The sequence below is a fragment of the Anopheles arabiensis genome, chromosome X (genome assembly GCF_016920715.1).
Source record: "Anopheles arabiensis isolate DONGOLA chromosome X, AaraD3, whole genome shotgun sequence".
NCBI classification, from domain to species: domain Eukaryota; kingdom Metazoa; phylum Arthropoda; class Insecta; order Diptera; family Culicidae; genus Anopheles; species Anopheles arabiensis.
In genome coordinates, this window is record NC_053519.1 from 11,961,104 (window position 1) to 11,978,044 (window position 16,941).

Consider the following 16,941-nt stretch of genomic DNA (forward strand, 5'->3'; position numbering starts at 1 on the left):
GGACAACCTGTAGTTAGGTGTATGAAAGTATGTAATTTATTTTAATTTAAGTAACAATTTTACAAACATATTTTACCTGAAAAAATATGACATCTGTCTTACGCGAATGTCTCCGAAACGCATTATATGCGTAACTCGTGGAAATACTGTAACATTATGATTAAAGTATGCTGCCAAAGCCATATACCATTCATTCTTCTTTGGAACAACGACTGTCAGCCGTCAAGATCTGTCTCTAGAAAAAATTGAGTGACTTATTGATTACTTATGGTCTTATAAGGTAATCCTACAATACTTCAAAGACAGGCTATTCTCCAGGCAAATTCGAACTAAATCAATGTTTTGTTTGTTCTACCTTTTATTTTATTTACATTTATTTATACAGACTAAGATTTATCAAGGAGCTTTTGACATTTGGATAAATAAATAAATGGATAAAAAAACATACCTAAATACTCTAACGTATCAGGTGCACAATCCATATGGAGCTTGAATAACGGGCATGTTGTTGTGTCGTGTGAGTTTACGACAGTAGACTCAGTATCAGTAGACAGAAAAATATCAATAACATGGTTAAATTTTTAAATGTAACCTTTTCCTTCTGATTTAACTTGTTTTTGGTAAAACAATTTTATTATATTTTATTGCAGTTTAAATATTTTACGGCTATATCCAAAAACCCACACAGTTCAGAAAGGACTCTAAACGAAACCTAAGCTTCTAAAATAGACGCCCACAGCTCACGATTATCTTTTTCGATGTTCCACTGCAGTGTGTATATGACGGTAATCATTTTTAACAATTCAACACAACCTTATTACTGCTCCCGATATTACCGTACCTATACGCTGCAACCGATAATGATTTTGTTTGTGCACTCAAAGTAAGGAAAGGATCAACGCATCAAAACAGGTAGGATCGTCGCAGCTTTTATGGCAAACGTTTGCCAAAACAAACTAGCTTTCAACCACATAGCGCGGCGGATGTGTCGAGCCTTTGTGCGATGGTGAAGGGGTTAAGTTCGGGCAAGGGGTTAAGTCCGGGACACGCGTCCACACCAGCACGCCCCAGCTTAAGCTTTTCGGCCTGAACGGCTACTAATTAAGCTGTAAAGTGCAGCTGTACGGAAAAGTCGCAAGCGCTTACTCGGCCGAGCACTTATTCTCGAGCCCTTGAGCTGATGATCGCCGAGGCGCTTCTAGCTGGTGGTGCGCCAGGGGCAATCTAAAGAGAGTGATCCGGAATGAATCGGTTCGGTCAGGATGTAGATGTTGCTGCGGAGCTAGGGATTAAGTCAAACGGCAAAGCGATGAGCGGCTTTGGTCGGGACGCAGCGTGGGCTCGAGGTGGTGTGCTGCCCAGCCGGTACGGGCGTTTAACTTGTGACCGCAGAGTTGTCACACACCTTGTCACAAGCAGTTCCCAGCGGGGTACCAGGGGGTTATTACCCTGTCTTTGGACGGGTGTGGTGGTTTGAATGGTTGGTGGTACAGAATGGTGGTTTGACAGAATCTACTTTTGTGTCGTTCTAAACAAATAAGCTTAATGAAGATTGCTCCGTCATTAGCCAGCGGTAAAATTTATGTTGAAAATTATGTCCATGTTCTAAACCCTCAAGTTATCAAGTTTCACATTCTTAATATCGTGTTTAAAATTATTTCAAGCTTTTAACAAAAAAAAAATGGTGACGGTGCATCACTAAAATAATAAACACATTGACACCTTATTTCATGTTCTTTGCTTTTCTCACTTTATTTATATGTTTTATCAATTTCATATTTTGTTTTCCGAATAGCACTTATCAGCAAAAAGCAACTAATTTCCGAAATTTGATTATCTGACATAACGAATGAGCAAATTAAATAAAAGCTTGGTAAAACTTTCCGTAAGTCAATTTCAATTCCAAAAATTTGTTTAGAATTTAGAGTAACTTCTACTTCCTTACGCCGACTGTAAATACATATATTAGTTTCGTTTAATATTCATTATTATATTGTTCAGCTTTTCCAGTAGGACCACACTACTGTATACCCCACAAAGAAAGCAGTTCATCTGCAATACACCGATATAATAAAGATAAATCTACACACCGTTTATAAGGGAGCCGTAGCGACACTTCAATTGTTGCGTAGATTTTAACAAAAAGACTAAAACCACTATCGCCGCTGATAACTACCGTGTCAATCACAAACAATCCAAATAGCTGATGCACTGGTGCACCCTTTCCTCGAGTGGAGTGCAAGTGGAGTGGGAGCAAACAAAAACAAACAAATATAGCGACTCTGAACACAAGGGTAGAACAAATCTGCCAAGTCACCGTGCTAAAACAACCAATTGAGCCGGGCTGGGCCGTAACAAAGTGTAAACAAAGCGAGAAAAATTAAGCAGATCATGACCGGGCACTGTGACATCTTATCTTGACGACGAGGACGACCCGTTATCAAACGTAAAATGTCCTCACCCCCAAACCTCCTGTGTTGCACAGCATCACGCAAAGATAATAGGCGGTAGGAGCTGCGCTGCTACATTTGGACCACACACACTGGTCCAGACTTTGGACCATTTGTGGGTAAAATTTCATGCTCAAAAGTTTGAACTAGCGCTGGATCATGTCTGGTAGTAGGATTAGAGCGCACTTGATAGCATTTATAGTGAAGTATGAAGTCGGTGTTGCTCCAGCAAAGTGAGTTCAATTGCATAAAAACTCCTCCTAGACTTATGGACATTTGAGACGGCACGGCACTAGTGTGTGGCATAACAGCTACTGCGTTTTTTAGCCCTGACCGTGACTTGCAAATACGCCAGGCGATGGCAATCGCGTAAAATTGCTATCAATTCAAATATTTGCACGCTGAATGGACTAATGCGCCTTCACCAGGCAAAGATAGCGCGCGCGAGGCACACGCCGCTGTCAAGTGTTTGAAAAGGTGGCAAGGGCTTCAGTATCTTCACGGTCCTTCCGGGAGTGAGTCGCGTGAAGCAAACCTTCCCGATATTCCCGAAATTTCAAGGTTCTGGTGTCTTTTCGCACCGGACTACAATTCTACAATTCTAATAGTACAGTTAGTACAATTCTAAGGTGTGTTTAAGAGACAACATGTTGGGCACGCTTGCCTCGCTGCTCTTTTCGCTAGAGGGTGTCCTGCTGGTGGCCCTGCTAGCCCTGCTCTACTACTATGTGGTGGTGCGGAGCACCCGATTCTTTGCCGACCGGGGCGTACCGTACCTCCCGCCAGTACCGCTGCTCGGCAATGGGGCCGACTTCATAACGCGCAAGCGGCTGCTAACCGATGTGCTGAGCGATATGTATCACCGTTTCGCCAGCCATCGGTTCTTCGGCTACTTCGACTTCCTTTCGCCGATCTACGTGGTGCGCGATCTGGAGCTGGTGAAGCAGATCTGCATCAAGGATTTCGACCACTTCGTCAACCACCGCATTCAGCTGGACGAAAACCATGACCCGCTGTTCGGGCGGGCCCTGTTTGCGATGCGCGACACGCGCTGGCGCAACATGCGCACTATCCTTAGCCCGGCCTTTACCGGCAGCAAGATGCGGCTAATGTTCGGGCTGATCACGAGCTACTGTGACGGGGCGGTGCGGACGATCCGGTCGGAGCTGGGCGCGGACGGAACGGCCGATCTCGAGATGAAGGAGCTGTTCCGCCGGTTCGGCAACGACATAGTGGCGACCTGCGCGTTCGGCATTGAGATCAACTCGTTCCGCGACCGGGCGAACGCGTTCTTTACGCTCGGCAAGGAGCTGACCAACCTGGAAGGCGTCCAGGGGCTGAAGTTCCTGGCCTTCTCGTCCTTTCCGCGCGTGATGCGTGCGCTTCGACTACGTCTGTTTAGCGCGAAGATGACCAGCTTCTTCCGACACGTGGTGATGGATACGATCACGCAGCGGGAACAGCGCGGCATCGTGCGCCACGACATGATCAATCTACTGATGCAGGCCCGCAAGCAGGAACTGCGGTTCGACGAGAACGAAAACATCGAAACGAACGGTGGCGGGTCGCAGAAGCGGTCGGTTGGTAAGTAGGTTATTGGGGATAAGAATCGATGGGAAAATTAATTTCTAGGACAACACTCACTGATTCATTTAAAGTATGGAATTGGACAATAATTTGTCCAGATTCAATGATTAAGTAATGACTCTAATAGCTCATCAAAGCCTCAGGAATCTTCTCAGGCACCTTTGAATCCTAACGCAAAATCCTGTATCATTGTGTTGAAAGTGCAGTGCAACAGGCTCACCGTCTCCTATCTTCCCAAAACAGACTGGACTGACGACGACCTAACCGCCCAGTGCACCGTGTTCTTCTTTGGCGGGTACGATACCGTGTCCACGCTGTCTGCATTTATGGCGCACGAACTCGCTGTCAACCCGGACGTCCAGGAGCGGCTGCGGGACGAGATCGACCGCGTGCGTTCCACGATCGGCGGCGCCGACAAGCTTAACTACGAAACGCTCCAGTCAATGCGCTATCTGGACATGGTCGCGAACGAGACGCTCCGCAAGTGGACACCGGCACCGTTCCTCGACCGCACCTGCACCAAACCGTACATGCTGGAGGACTATGACGGCCGGCGGGTGCAGCTGCAGCCGGGTGACGGTCTGTGGATACCAGCCGCGGCCATCATGCGCGACCCGCAGCTCTTCCCCGAGCCGGATCGGTTCTGGCCGGAGCGGTTCGAGCCGGAATCGGCCGGGGCACCGGTCGACTCGTCCGCTATGCTGGCATTCGGGCTCGGCCCCCGCAACTGCATCGGTTCTCGGTTCGCGCTGATGGAGACGAAGGCGGTGTTTTTCTTCCTGCTGACGCACTTCCTGCTGGAGGCGGGCCCCCGTACCCAGCACCCGATCCGGCTGAAGAAGTCCAGCCTGGGACCGTGCGCCGAGAAGGGGTCGTGGATACGGTTCCGGCTGCGCAAGTAGTGGCACCCCTGTCCAAACGCACCCAATCAACTACCGCCTTCAATCAATTAATCGAACGGACAGTCGGCTTGTCCATCAGCGCCCTCGAAATTGGGCAGGTCTACACGATCAATTGTCGGGGCTTCTAGTGCAAGGTTGAGCGTTTAGTGTCCAGACACATACCTCATGCCGCTAGATAAGTGTGTTTTTGAAGCAACCAAACCACAAAATGGTAACCTTGACCATGATGCTCCACTAATAGGATGACAAATTGTTTTCGTAAGACATAACGAACTGTTCATATTTGTGCATGGCTTTCTGTGTATGTATGTTCACAGCACGACTGTTACAACGTTTGTTAGACGAAATGTAATAAATCGAGACTTGCAAGTGTCGTGTAATAAATGCCAAATCAATAATCTTATCAAACTGATTGCCTTTGCTGTATCTGCCAGAGAATTTTGTGAACAGCGGTTTGCCATAATTAGTGAAACAAAAGAAGCCTCTAACCGCCCCCCCAACCGGCGATTTAGTTCCCTTAATCGTTCTTCGAATCATGCTCTGAATGTATCAGTACTAAGTTTTTTGGCCCAGTAGTTGCACCGACAGGTCTTGACCGATAATGGTTGTTGAGCCAAAGAAGAAGAAAAAGAAGAAGAAGTATTTTTGCAACAGTAATCAATCTAATTCAAAGTTTTTAAAATTGCCATACACTCATTCTGCGTATTTTGCTAATGATGTCGTTTATGTCGATCCATCTCACCTTACTTTTGGAAAATTGTTCTATGATATGTCATGCTATACTTCAAATTTACCAAAAGTTCAGCATGACTATTACTGGGTTGGTCTAAACTGATAACAAATTACCATACAGTCTCTTCCCGAGTTACGCGGCTCTCGACTCACGCGTATTCGGAAATACGCGGTATTCTAAATTAAACACATCAAATGTCTAATCAATACAATTTGCTTCAAGAATTGTCCAATGCAGTCTAAATTGCATTTTTGCTAACAAATTTAATCCACATAAAATCCAAACATATCAGAACTTTTTGCACGAAGCGTATCAAATAAATGCCGAGTAATCGATTGTATTTTGGGCGAAAACTGCAAACGCTGGTATTCGAGCTACGCGAATACCTCGGGAACGCACACACCGCATATACAGGTTTTCGAGAGTTATAAAGTACCACGGAGCCGAAGGGCAAGTCTTACGGGCAGACGGTCCACATCAGGCTTGAACCCGTGACGGGCATGTTATCAAGTTGTAATAGTTGACGATTGTATTACAGGACTGCTCCCGTATTTTAGTTATCTATATATGTGTACTGTGGGCCGGTCTGGTGGTACAGTCGTCAACTCGAACGACTTAACAACATGCCCTCATGGGTTCAAGCCCCGAATAGACCGTGCCCCCATACGTAGGACTGACTATTCTGCTACGGTAACAAAATGTCACTGAAAGCTAAGCCCGCTTCACTAGTGGGTACAAGCGGGCCTTGACCGGCAGCGGTGCCAAAAAGAAAGAAAATATTTGTTCTACTTTTCTTAAGCAATACGGCTTTTTGGACCGTTCCTCCTGAAAATATGTACTTCCCGAATAAAAAAATATGTGTGCTTCACTGTTCACATCGTAAAAAACGATGTTAAATATTCTAAAGAGTTTGAGCTCGATGTTTCTCTCTTTAATTTGTACCTAGTTGTCAGTGGTGTTACAAACATTATTATTTTTGTTTTTATTTATTCAGGAGCGTTGAAACATTTGAATTGTAAATAAACGTCGTCAGCAAGAAAACTGTCAAGATGAAGATTAATGAAAACTGTCATCTAAGTTGTTATTAAAAAGGTCGAAAAGGAGAGAAAGGCAGTCGATTTAGTTGTGGCTTTCGACAACTTTTTTCTAATTGAACATTATTTTTTATTTATTTTCAATTATTTTTATTTATTTTTTATTATTTATTTAAAAAACGGACCAATTGGTCTAATCGTTTCTATTATAAATAATAACACATATACATCAGGCACATCACATCACATCACGCAACCTCAAATTTTCTTTAAACATTGACGTGGACAAACAGAAATCGAATAACTCTAATACATCGTTAAATTCCTATGACATGTGAAGCATGGGCTGACATTGTCCATGGTTATTTCGTGTCCGAGGGGTGTGGGGATGGAAATCGGACCGCACTGTTCGAGAGGGAGCAAATACGATGATTCGACCTAAGGGTGCGGGGGATTCGATCTCACCGTTGAGAAGCCGAAAGATAAACACGCACTGCGCATTTCGACGCCGTTTGCTAAGTGATTCGAGTCCGAGAAGCAGACATCGCTGATGGTAGGAAGGTCTAGTATGGTGAGATTGCCAAGCAGTTGGTTTCTTTTCGCGATAACACTGTCGATATGACCACGAAATGATAGTTTATCGTGTAGTAAAACTCCGACATGACATGACGTCCGAACAAGATGCGAGTCTATCATCGAGTAATTAAATATGAGAGGGCTTTGCTGAATGAAATGCACAGGAATTTATCCACACATACTTCTAGTCCGTTTCTGATGCACCAATTATCACCAAGGATCATCAAGGATTATCTGGAGGCGTTGACAGTCTATAGCATTATTCATATCGTCGGCGTGCATGCGGTGTAGGCCCGTGGATTGCACAAACGATAGATCGTTGATAAAGATGAGAAAAAGTAATGGGCCCAGATTACTTCCTTGAGGGACTCCGGACGAACTGGTAAATGTATGAGAGCGATGAGGTTCGATACTTATGTGATATGAGCGACCGGTTAAGTAGGAGCGAAGCCAGGTAATATGGTTATCAGCGAAACCCAGTTTTTTAAGCATTGAAAGCAGAATAACATGCGAAATGCTATCGAACGCGGCCTTAAAGTCGATATATGCATCATCATCTTGGATTCCACAGTCCATGTTGTCGAAACAGTAACCAACAAATTCGACAAGATTAGTTGTGGAAGACATATTTGGTAAAAAAAAACCGTGCTGACTCGGGCTCAAATAGTTGTGTACCGCAGTCAATAGCGGTTTGTACAGAAGTAGTTCAAACACCTTAGCACATGCGCAGAGAGAGAGAGAGAGAGAGAGAGAGAGAGAGAGAGAGAGAGAGAGACTATACCACGATAATTGCTGGCTTCAAGACGGCGGTTCTTCTTATGAATCGGAACCATTCGAGCGTGTTTCCATGACACCGGGTAGATTCCTCGCGCTAATAAAGCATTAAATATGTTCGATAAGATGGGTGCAACCGAGTGTCGGCAGTGTTTTAAGATGTACGCTGGAACGTTATCAGGTCCAGATGAATTAGTTGGTTTTAGATTATTGAGTGTATGAACTACAGTAACTTCATCAATCGGCGGTATAATAAAATCAATCACATCGGAAGGCGTATTGCTGGTGGCCTCTGCAAGTAAGTTTCGGTCATCGACTGGAACAGTGAATGCATCAGCGAAGCGGTTGGCAAAAGTGTTGCAAATATCGGACGTATCAGTACTAGTTACTCCATTGTAGCTCAGGGATGAAGGAGTACCACTTATGTTGCGCCACTCAGGGATGAAGGAGTACCACTTATGTTGCGCCACTCAGGGATGAAGGAGTACCACTTATACATGTTGAAGCTATGATAAATAATAAAATTATGGTTGACATAAGCAACAGCAAAAGCAAAAGTAACGGTTAAAACTCGAAAGCACCTATAATACAAATTCTAGTAACGACTAACGGTGCGTTACTGCATGGCTGCTTGGATCATTTCGCTTGAAAAGCAACGACTAATGCAGCATGTGCAAACTATGAAACAGAAGAGCAAGTCCTCTAAGCAGACTACTACTCTGATCAGATTACTCATCTATTAACTCGACTTTACACATTACTCTCTATTTTTTCATTTGACATTTTCTTGCGCGCGATTAAGGTTTCGATTGCACACTTTCTGTACTTCTCTATTGTTCAAAAAGAAAAACAAAAGAAACAAACACTCAATGTCCTCATTATAAGGACACATCATAATGAAAGACCATAACTAAGTCAGTAACCAGCAGTGAAACAAAGATGTGCATCTAGAGGGACAGGTGATTGAAACGTAATAGAGAAAGTGATATGTGACAGAATTTAAAAGGAAATTTAAAGGATACATAGTGAAGGTGTTTATTAAAACTTTGCAACCGTAGAGATTATCTGGTAGGAATAGGAACAAAGTATGAGTTATATTCCATAGGAAAATGTTATATCGCATGCCTTGGAAAATTCGTTTCGTCGTCGGAAGTACCACATTTGCGCGCAGGGACATTCAAAAGATCACGTGGGTGATCTTGTGTCCCCGGAAGAAGACACCCTTAATCAGATAGACTACGTGTTAGTAAACCGCAGAAAACAGTCGAGTCTGTTAAATGTCTGATGATTACTTGTTAGGCTTAGTGATCGGTTGTAGAATCGCCCGTCCCCGCGCCAATGGAGTGCAGAAAACACGCAGCTTCGGCTCAACACGGGCTCCTTAAGAGAAATTACTATCCAACAGAAAACAACAGAAACGCTCTAAAAACAAAAATAATAAACTGTGCAAAAATACACTCCCACCACGTCGTGGCAACACCAAATCTGGCTGGTTCGACGATGAATGCAGACAAGTGATTGAACGTAAGAATAATGCATACCGAGCAATGCAACAACGGCATAGAACGCAGGCATGCGCAGATGAATACATACGGCTCAGACGCGAAGAGAAACGAGTTCACCGCTCCAAGAAGCATTCTTTGGAAGAGCAAAACATGCGGGAACTCGAGCGAACTAGAGAGGCGTACGGACCGATACGAAAGTTTTATCAAGCGATAGCAAGTCACTGCAACAATGTTGTACCTAAGGTAACCTGCTGTCGCCAGCCAGAGGTCCTTTCGCGGTGGCAAGATGGCTTGGAGGTATCCGCCATTAAGGCCGGAATAACGGACAGGCAGACGAAGGCGCGAGACCGTGAGTGGTTTCGGACACTCCTGAGGCAGGCCAAGACCGCAAAGTGGTTCTAGCGCAGGATAAGTAAGTAAGTAAATGAGAAAAAGTATTTCAACACCTCTGATAATGTTTGCAGTTATGCTTCATTTAATGTTAAGATAGCAGTTATCTTTAATCTGTTTGCAACTGAAAAGTAATAAAGAACCTACCATGTTGGACTAACCTATGACAAATGTATCATCAAACCAGTTTGATCAACAGCGCATGCAGAGCAAGATCGACAGTGAAACGAAACAATTGAATAGCGAAATATTTGACAGAACACGCTGCCAGTGATGCACTGTTCTCGAGTTCAAAATAAACAATCTTAAACTGCTTTTGAACATTGTTCAACTATAAGTAAACATTTGACTTCTAACTGAAATACTGATATCTTTTTTAACTTTGTTTAATCGAAACCAAATGCTACCCTTGACTTTATCCGTTTTGTGTATGGAGTTGAGAATTTTGTTTGTGTTTTTACAAAAATAATTCGAATGAATTTTCTAATAATTTATCACAATACTTTCAAAATTAATAATTAACTACTAAATTACTGCAACATAAATTTAAATTAGACTCCAAACAATTGAATTTCAACAAAATGTTCATCGAGGAGACGGGAACCCGGGTAATATAAACGTACGTTAATTTTGGGGAAAGCAAATGTGTAGTTATGACTGCACAATGTTCAGAAAGGCATGAGTATTTCAGTTAGATGTCAAATGTTTACTTATAGCTCTGGATGACACTGCGGAAAGAGACTCGAACGATTCATCGTGGGTCAAACGATAGTTCTTCTCACTTGGCACGCCTGCTTGTAGCCATTTCAATTATCGTAGTACTACATAAGAATATTCACTGGAGAAACCTAGAGAGAAGTAGGGGAAGACTGGCAAGCTACTAGTGTGCCACCGGCCGGTGCTCAGACAGCAGAGGTACCCGATCTCTGTTATGACACGCAGCAGGTGCTGCAACACACCGGCACTACCATTGATGGGCAAACATCGTTCTTTGTGATTGAAAGGAAAAAAGCCTTTTTGTATACAGGTAAACAGGTAGGCACTTCGAGAGTTTATTATTTTGATGCAACTAATGGCTGGGTGGTATTGCCATGTGCATGGAGGACTGGTGTTATTGTCGATAACATGCAGTTGCACATTGACAGCTTTTAAAAACTACATACATACTTTACATACTTTAAAGTTAACTACAAACATACTTTGAAGCCTTACATATAACAGCTTTTTAAAACTAGAAACACACTTGATAAGAAAATAATGCTGCAAAATGAGAATAACATGAAAAATCAGAAATTGTACGCCTTATGACACTAATATAGAAATCTAATTAGTAGTTTTCTTGTTCTTAACTAAGACCGCTAATTCAAATAATGAAGTACAGAAATAAAACGATAAAATACTAAAGCACTCTATAATATGCAAAACTGCTTGCGTGCTAATCAATATGCGCAAATACTACTAAAAAAAAATGTAAATATACGTTCTTGGCAGTTGCCAGCATTCAAACCAGGGCTTGAGACACATACTCAAGAGGGGCAGAAAACTGTGGAGCCATTTTGTGCGCAGAACGAAATATTGCTGAAAAGAAGCATACATACAATACATGTCCATTAGTGATAAGGCACCACACAGTGCACTTTGCTAGTGGAATGTACTTACGATCGATCGATGTTAGTTGATGAGGTTTTCCACCAGCGGCCTCGAAATTGTAAGCACTGTAGGGAAGTAACAACATAAAATCTCGCTTAGTTACACCGTTACTTCACACTTTCAACGAAGCTTCTAATGTTAGTTGCTGCCATACCTGTGATTTTACAATTTCGAGCAAACTGCTGCAGTGTACGTCCTTCCGATCCATCGGTGTTATACTAAGTTGTGTTGTTTTTTTTCAATGAATTTTATGCGTTTTTCTATTTTTTTCTCGTTTTTATAATGACTTCTTATTAGCTTCTAAAATGGTTTATTTTAATGATTCCCCCAAAAACATAATTAATTTTATATAGCCCATAGCAGGATAGTCAGTCCCGCGTAGTATGGGGGCCACCGTGCATCAAGAGCGAGTCTGGAGAATTATTGTTGAGCGGGCCATGTCAACGACGGGAATGTGAAAAGAAAAGAAAAAGTAAGAAAGCTTTCAAGCAAGTCCCGATAGAGTTCGAGAAAGAGGAAGAGAGGTAAACAGTGAGCGCGAGAGGTACAGTGATAAAGAAAAAAAAAGAGAGAGAGAGCGGGAAGCAAACATAAACATCGTTTAGTATGTTATGACTTTGAAGTGCAGAAAACTTATTTACCTTCAAGTCTGATATGTGTGCCTCGAGCTCCAGTTCACATCGAACCTGCTCGAACTTTTGCTGAAGGTTAAGATTAGATTCCATTTGGTAAGCTTGGGATACTGCGGTAATTATGAATGGATTTATGGTTGAATATATGGTCGTGGGGTTTATGGTTGAGGGAGAATTTTGCAAATAACCTACCTTGATTTGGTTAATGAATGTCATAGACGCCATTTAATTCATGCAATTTGTGTCGACAAGATGCATGCTGAAAAGAAAGCAGTATGTTGTGAATGATCTCAAAGTGATGTATTGCCGTATTTCCGTAGGGCATAGGAGAATAGTTCAGACTGGGCCAGAAACTTACACTCAACCTGTCGATGGATCGATACGGTCAACGGGCACGGTGAACATTCAAACACCCTCAGTGACGTTAGGTATCCACTAACGTCACTGACCCTCTCTGTTGGTATATGCAGTACTAATACTGCACATTCCGGCTGACACCACGAGGAGGTGGAGATAGGATTTTGTCAGCCATAGTCACATTTATTTGGTGGATATTATTCACAAAGATTTTTCGCGTTTCGAAGCAGATCCATAGTTTGTGAAGCTTAGAGCACGAAGCAAAAAGATTTTTATCATTATTATGATTATCATTATTATCACCATACATATACTACTAAATTTCAAAGAATACCAAGAACATCTCCGGCTACACTGCCGTGGCAACAGTGAACTGAGATAATAATCTTGATTCTGCTATGTAATATTTGTTTGTAACCTATCTTACCTAACCTACGTAACCTGACCCGTTGAAGATTAACTAATAAATAATAATAAATTTCCTACGCTATTTCCTACGCTATTTTGCTAGCTATTTCTGGATCAGTTTGAGCTCATGATCGGTTCCAGGTCCGGTATGGGTGCAGCATCAATTCCAGGACCTTTATGGGTTTTCTTTTAGTTCCAGTCTGATATGAATTCATTAGCAGGAAAGGTATGGGTTCAGTGTCAGTGCCAAATCCGGTATGGATTCAGTATCAGTTTCTATACCGGTATAAGTTCATGATAGGTTCGTGGACCGGTATGGGTTCAGTATAAGTTCCAGGGCCAATATAGGTTAATGATTGCTTCCAGGGCCGGTATTGGTGCATGATATGTTCCAGGACTGGTATGGGTTCATGATAGATTGAGGGACCGGTATCGGTTCATGATAGGTTCCAGGACCAGTACGGGTTCATGATAGATTCTAGGACCGGTAAGAGTTCATGATAAATGGTATGAACTGGTATGAGTTCATGATAGGTTCCAGGACCATTAAGATAAGATAAGCTCCAGGGCCGGTATGGGTTCATGATTGGTACCATGATTGGTATGAGGTCAGGTTTTTTCTATTCTAAACTTGATTTTACTCAAGTCGAGAAAATGAACTCCGAAGTGAACTTTTCCTTACAAATGAACACACAAAATTCATCAATTCGATGTCGAGATGACTCGACTTACTTACTTACTTATCTGGCGCTACAACCGCTTTGCGATCTTGGCTTGCCTCAGGAGTGTCCGAAACCGCTCACGGTCTCACGCCTTCGTCTGGCCTCCACGCCATCTTGCCACCTCAATTTGGGCCTACCACGCCTCCTCTGTTCTTGTGGACGGTCTAAAAAGATTTTACGGACGGGATCGTCCGTTTCCATGCGTATAACATGGCCAGCCCACCGGATCCTGGCGAGCTTGATACGCTGCACGACATTGAGGTCGCTGTACAGCGGCTTATAGCGTCATTATAGCGGCTCCTCCATTGTCATTTCACACATACGGGGCCAAGTATCCTTCTGAGCATCTTCCTCTCGAACGCGGCTAAGAGGGTTTCGTCAGATTTGGACAGTGTCCTGTCAGATTTGGACAGTGTTTCAGAGGCGTACCGGTACTATATAGGTACTATATAGTGACAGCTTCGTTTGTCGCGACAGGTTCTTTGAGGTGAACTGATTTTTCAGGCTGTAGAATGACCGGTTGACAACCAGTAACTCAGCTACCATGCTATTGTTGTTGCTTGACCAGTGATAGGTGAATTGTGCGACGACTTCAAAAGGGCGTTCACCTATCTGCACGTCACGCCTACGTAGATTCTGACTATTTATTGGTAGGCCCGCTGATGTTGCCACCAACAGTTTGGTCTTTGCCTCGTTTATCTGCAATCCGAGGTTCTCTGCCACCTGCTCGATCTTTTGATAGGCTTCTGCTACATAGGAGAGCCGCAGACCAATGATGTATATGTTGTTGTTAGTATGGTTTAGAGAGGCTTTGGCTCCTGCGGAGTTCTTTCGCCTCTTGGACCAATGATGTATATATCATCATGGTATGCCAGTATCTGGGATGACTTATAGAAGATGGTTCCCGTAGTCTCGATCTTGAAGTCACGGATGGCCCTCTCTAGCACCAGCTTGAATAGGAGACAGGCAAACCCGCCCCCCTGGCGTAGACCTTTGGTGGTAGCAAAAGGTCCTGAGAGTTTTTCATCCACTCTCACCTGGCATGTGACGTTGGTCATAGTCATTCTAACAAGCCGTATCAGTTTGGCCGGGATTCCAAAAGAGCTCATAGCGTCATACAGTTTTACCCTGGCTATGCTATCATATGCGGCTTTGAAGTCAATGAAGAGATGGTTTGTGTCGTGTCTGTATTCAGCCATCTTCTCCATGATCTGCCGCATGGTGAAGATCTGATCAGTGGTTGGTTTTCCGTCTCGGAATCCTCTTTGATAGTTTCCGACTATCTCTTCGACGTGCGGGACTATCTCCCTGAAGGATCAGGGAGAATATTTTATAGGCGGAATGCAGCACGGTAATACCCCTGTAGTTGTTGCAATCCATCCTGTCTCTCTTCTTGTATATGGGGTAGATGATGCCGAGATTCCAATCACAAGGCATCGATTCGCTATCTTACACCTCAGTAATGATTTGATGAATCTCGTTTTCTAGTCTTGCACTTCCATTCTTGACCAGTTCAGCTGCAATTTCCTCGGTTCCGGGTGCCTTGTTATTTTTCAGCCGACGGATAGCCTTTTGTGTTTCTTCTATGCTAGGTGGCAGTAGCATGATCAGTTCTAGGACCGATATAATAAGTATTGATTCCTGGGTCGGGTTGGGATCAGTATCGGTTCCTGGCCTAGCATAGGGTCACCGCCGGTCCTGCAGACATTAGGTCATGTGCAGTTCTCGAACCAGAAATCGTGATGTATTGGTGTCAAGACCAGTATGGGTTTGATTTTTGTTTTTGATCTTTTAAGAGGTGATTATAAAAACTCATTTTAATTAGGTTTCGAGATCATTGTTTTCGTCGTAATTTTTACAGTAAAGGAGATCTTTGAAGTTTATATGCTTATCCTTGTAATCTAGCCAAGTGAATTAATTAGTAGTTATAAAATGTATAATAATTGAATATTGAATTAGTTAGTAGCTTTATTTTCGAAAATGGTGCTCAAGAGTATAAGAGATTTGAATGGTGCATCTTGTTTTGAGCTATGTTGGTCTTTACTTGTACAACACTATAATACACCACAGATCTCCTCATTATCTGTTTTACCGTCTGTTTTATCGTGTCAGAACAAACGCGATAAAATCGACTATGATAGGCTGGTTTATTGCATTCTTCGTGATCCGCTAGGAAATAATGTTGTGGATCCTTTCAATCGACTGTGTAGATTGTGACTGTGTGATTGTGTTCTTAGTATGCAAAAAATCATCAATGGGGGCCTTCACGATTCTAGTTAGTTTTTTGTATGGAGTTTGACAGTTGGAGGCTGAAATCATGTAAACAATCCATACAAAACCACACAAAAAACTAGCCTGCAATTCTCAGTCTAGAAAATTTTAGCCTAAAAGCTAGAACTAGATTCGAGTACCTGCTCGAAAACACGGTGTTGTTTACATTTATCCCAAGGTGCATTAAAGAAATCAGGTGATCGAATCTGGAATCAAAGTGTATGTAGTCCAGGTGGTCTCATTGCATTTTTTTATAATCAAATTTGAATATCACTTTTTGACAGAACGAGTGAAAACTTTTGCTCCAACGAACTTTCTGGAGGTTTGACGAATACTCAAAACACTCTTAAAATCTTCATTAAGAAGCAGAAGCGATAAAAATCAGTCTTCTAAATTCATACACCTTGGGATAAGCCCACCTGTATATTATACTCACTTAGATAGCTGCTCGGAAAACTGCTATACAATGCAAACAGCTGGCAGGCTGAAATTTCAGCCTACAAGCTTCAAACGGAAAGGCCCAGTCAGACAGCCTTCTGTTAATTTACCCATTCGAGCAGTTTTGTGTCTGTCTTAACAGTACTTTAAGAGCAATTTAGCAGTTCGAAGTGTTGTCGTTTGTTGTCAGTGAAAAGATGTAAATTAGAACAAAAAGAGTATTGTTTTAATGATCTTTTAGTGGAAGAAGACATCGGCGGTGTGTTTAAAACTGTAAAATGTAAAAAACAGCCGAGAAATTGCATTTATTAGTGCTATTTGTGCACCACCTTCTCCGGGTGATGCGGCTGTTCAAGTCGAGTTTGCTTAAAAAAATACATTGTGATCGTTTGTATAAGTTAAGGACAATGATTGAATAAAAGCATTTAACTGTTATATAATACATTTCGTGTTATTTATAAACAATTTGGCCGACAAAAATAAAAATAAAATAGAGGAAGGAATAGGATCTG

At 42.7% G+C, this 16,941-nt stretch overlaps 1 protein-coding gene and 1 long non-coding RNA gene across 2 annotated transcripts; one reads left to right on the forward strand and one right to left on the reverse strand.

Moving 5' to 3' along the window:
• The first annotated feature begins 2,929 nt into the window (after window positions 1-2,929).
• On the forward strand, window positions 2,930-5,347 carry LOC120906277 (probable cytochrome P450 9f2). Its single transcript, XM_040317823.1, has 2 exons — window positions 2,930-4,034; window positions 4,281-5,347. The coding sequence occupies exons 1-2, from the start codon at window positions 3,098-3,100 to the stop codon at window positions 4,937-4,939; spliced, it is 1,596 nt and encodes a 531-aa protein (XP_040173757.1). The 5' UTR covers window positions 2,930-3,097; the 3' UTR covers window positions 4,940-5,347.
• Window positions 5,348-10,979: 5,632 nt separating this feature from the next.
• LOC120905963 lies at window positions 10,980-12,751 on the reverse strand. Its single transcript, XR_005739969.1, has 6 exons — window positions 12,592-12,751; window positions 12,426-12,492; window positions 12,243-12,343; window positions 11,756-12,013; window positions 11,611-11,666; window positions 10,980-11,529 (listed from the first exon to the last, which is right to left on the reverse strand). It is a non-coding gene; the product is annotated as an uncharacterized LOC120905963 (long non-coding RNA).
• Window positions 12,752-16,941: the final 4,190 nt, after the last annotated feature.

What these genes read in the sequence shown, in the direction of transcription:
- LOC120906277 (XM_040317823.1), top strand. Translation starts at nt 3,098, where the DNA reads ATGTTGGGCACGCTTGCCTCGCTGCTCTTTTCGCTAGAGGGTGTCCTG. An exon ending in GTCGCAGAAGCGGTCGGTTG is followed by an intron (nt 4,035 to 4,280) that starts GTAAGTAGGTTA and finishes TTCCCAAAACAG; the next exon opens with ACTGGACTGACGACGACCTA.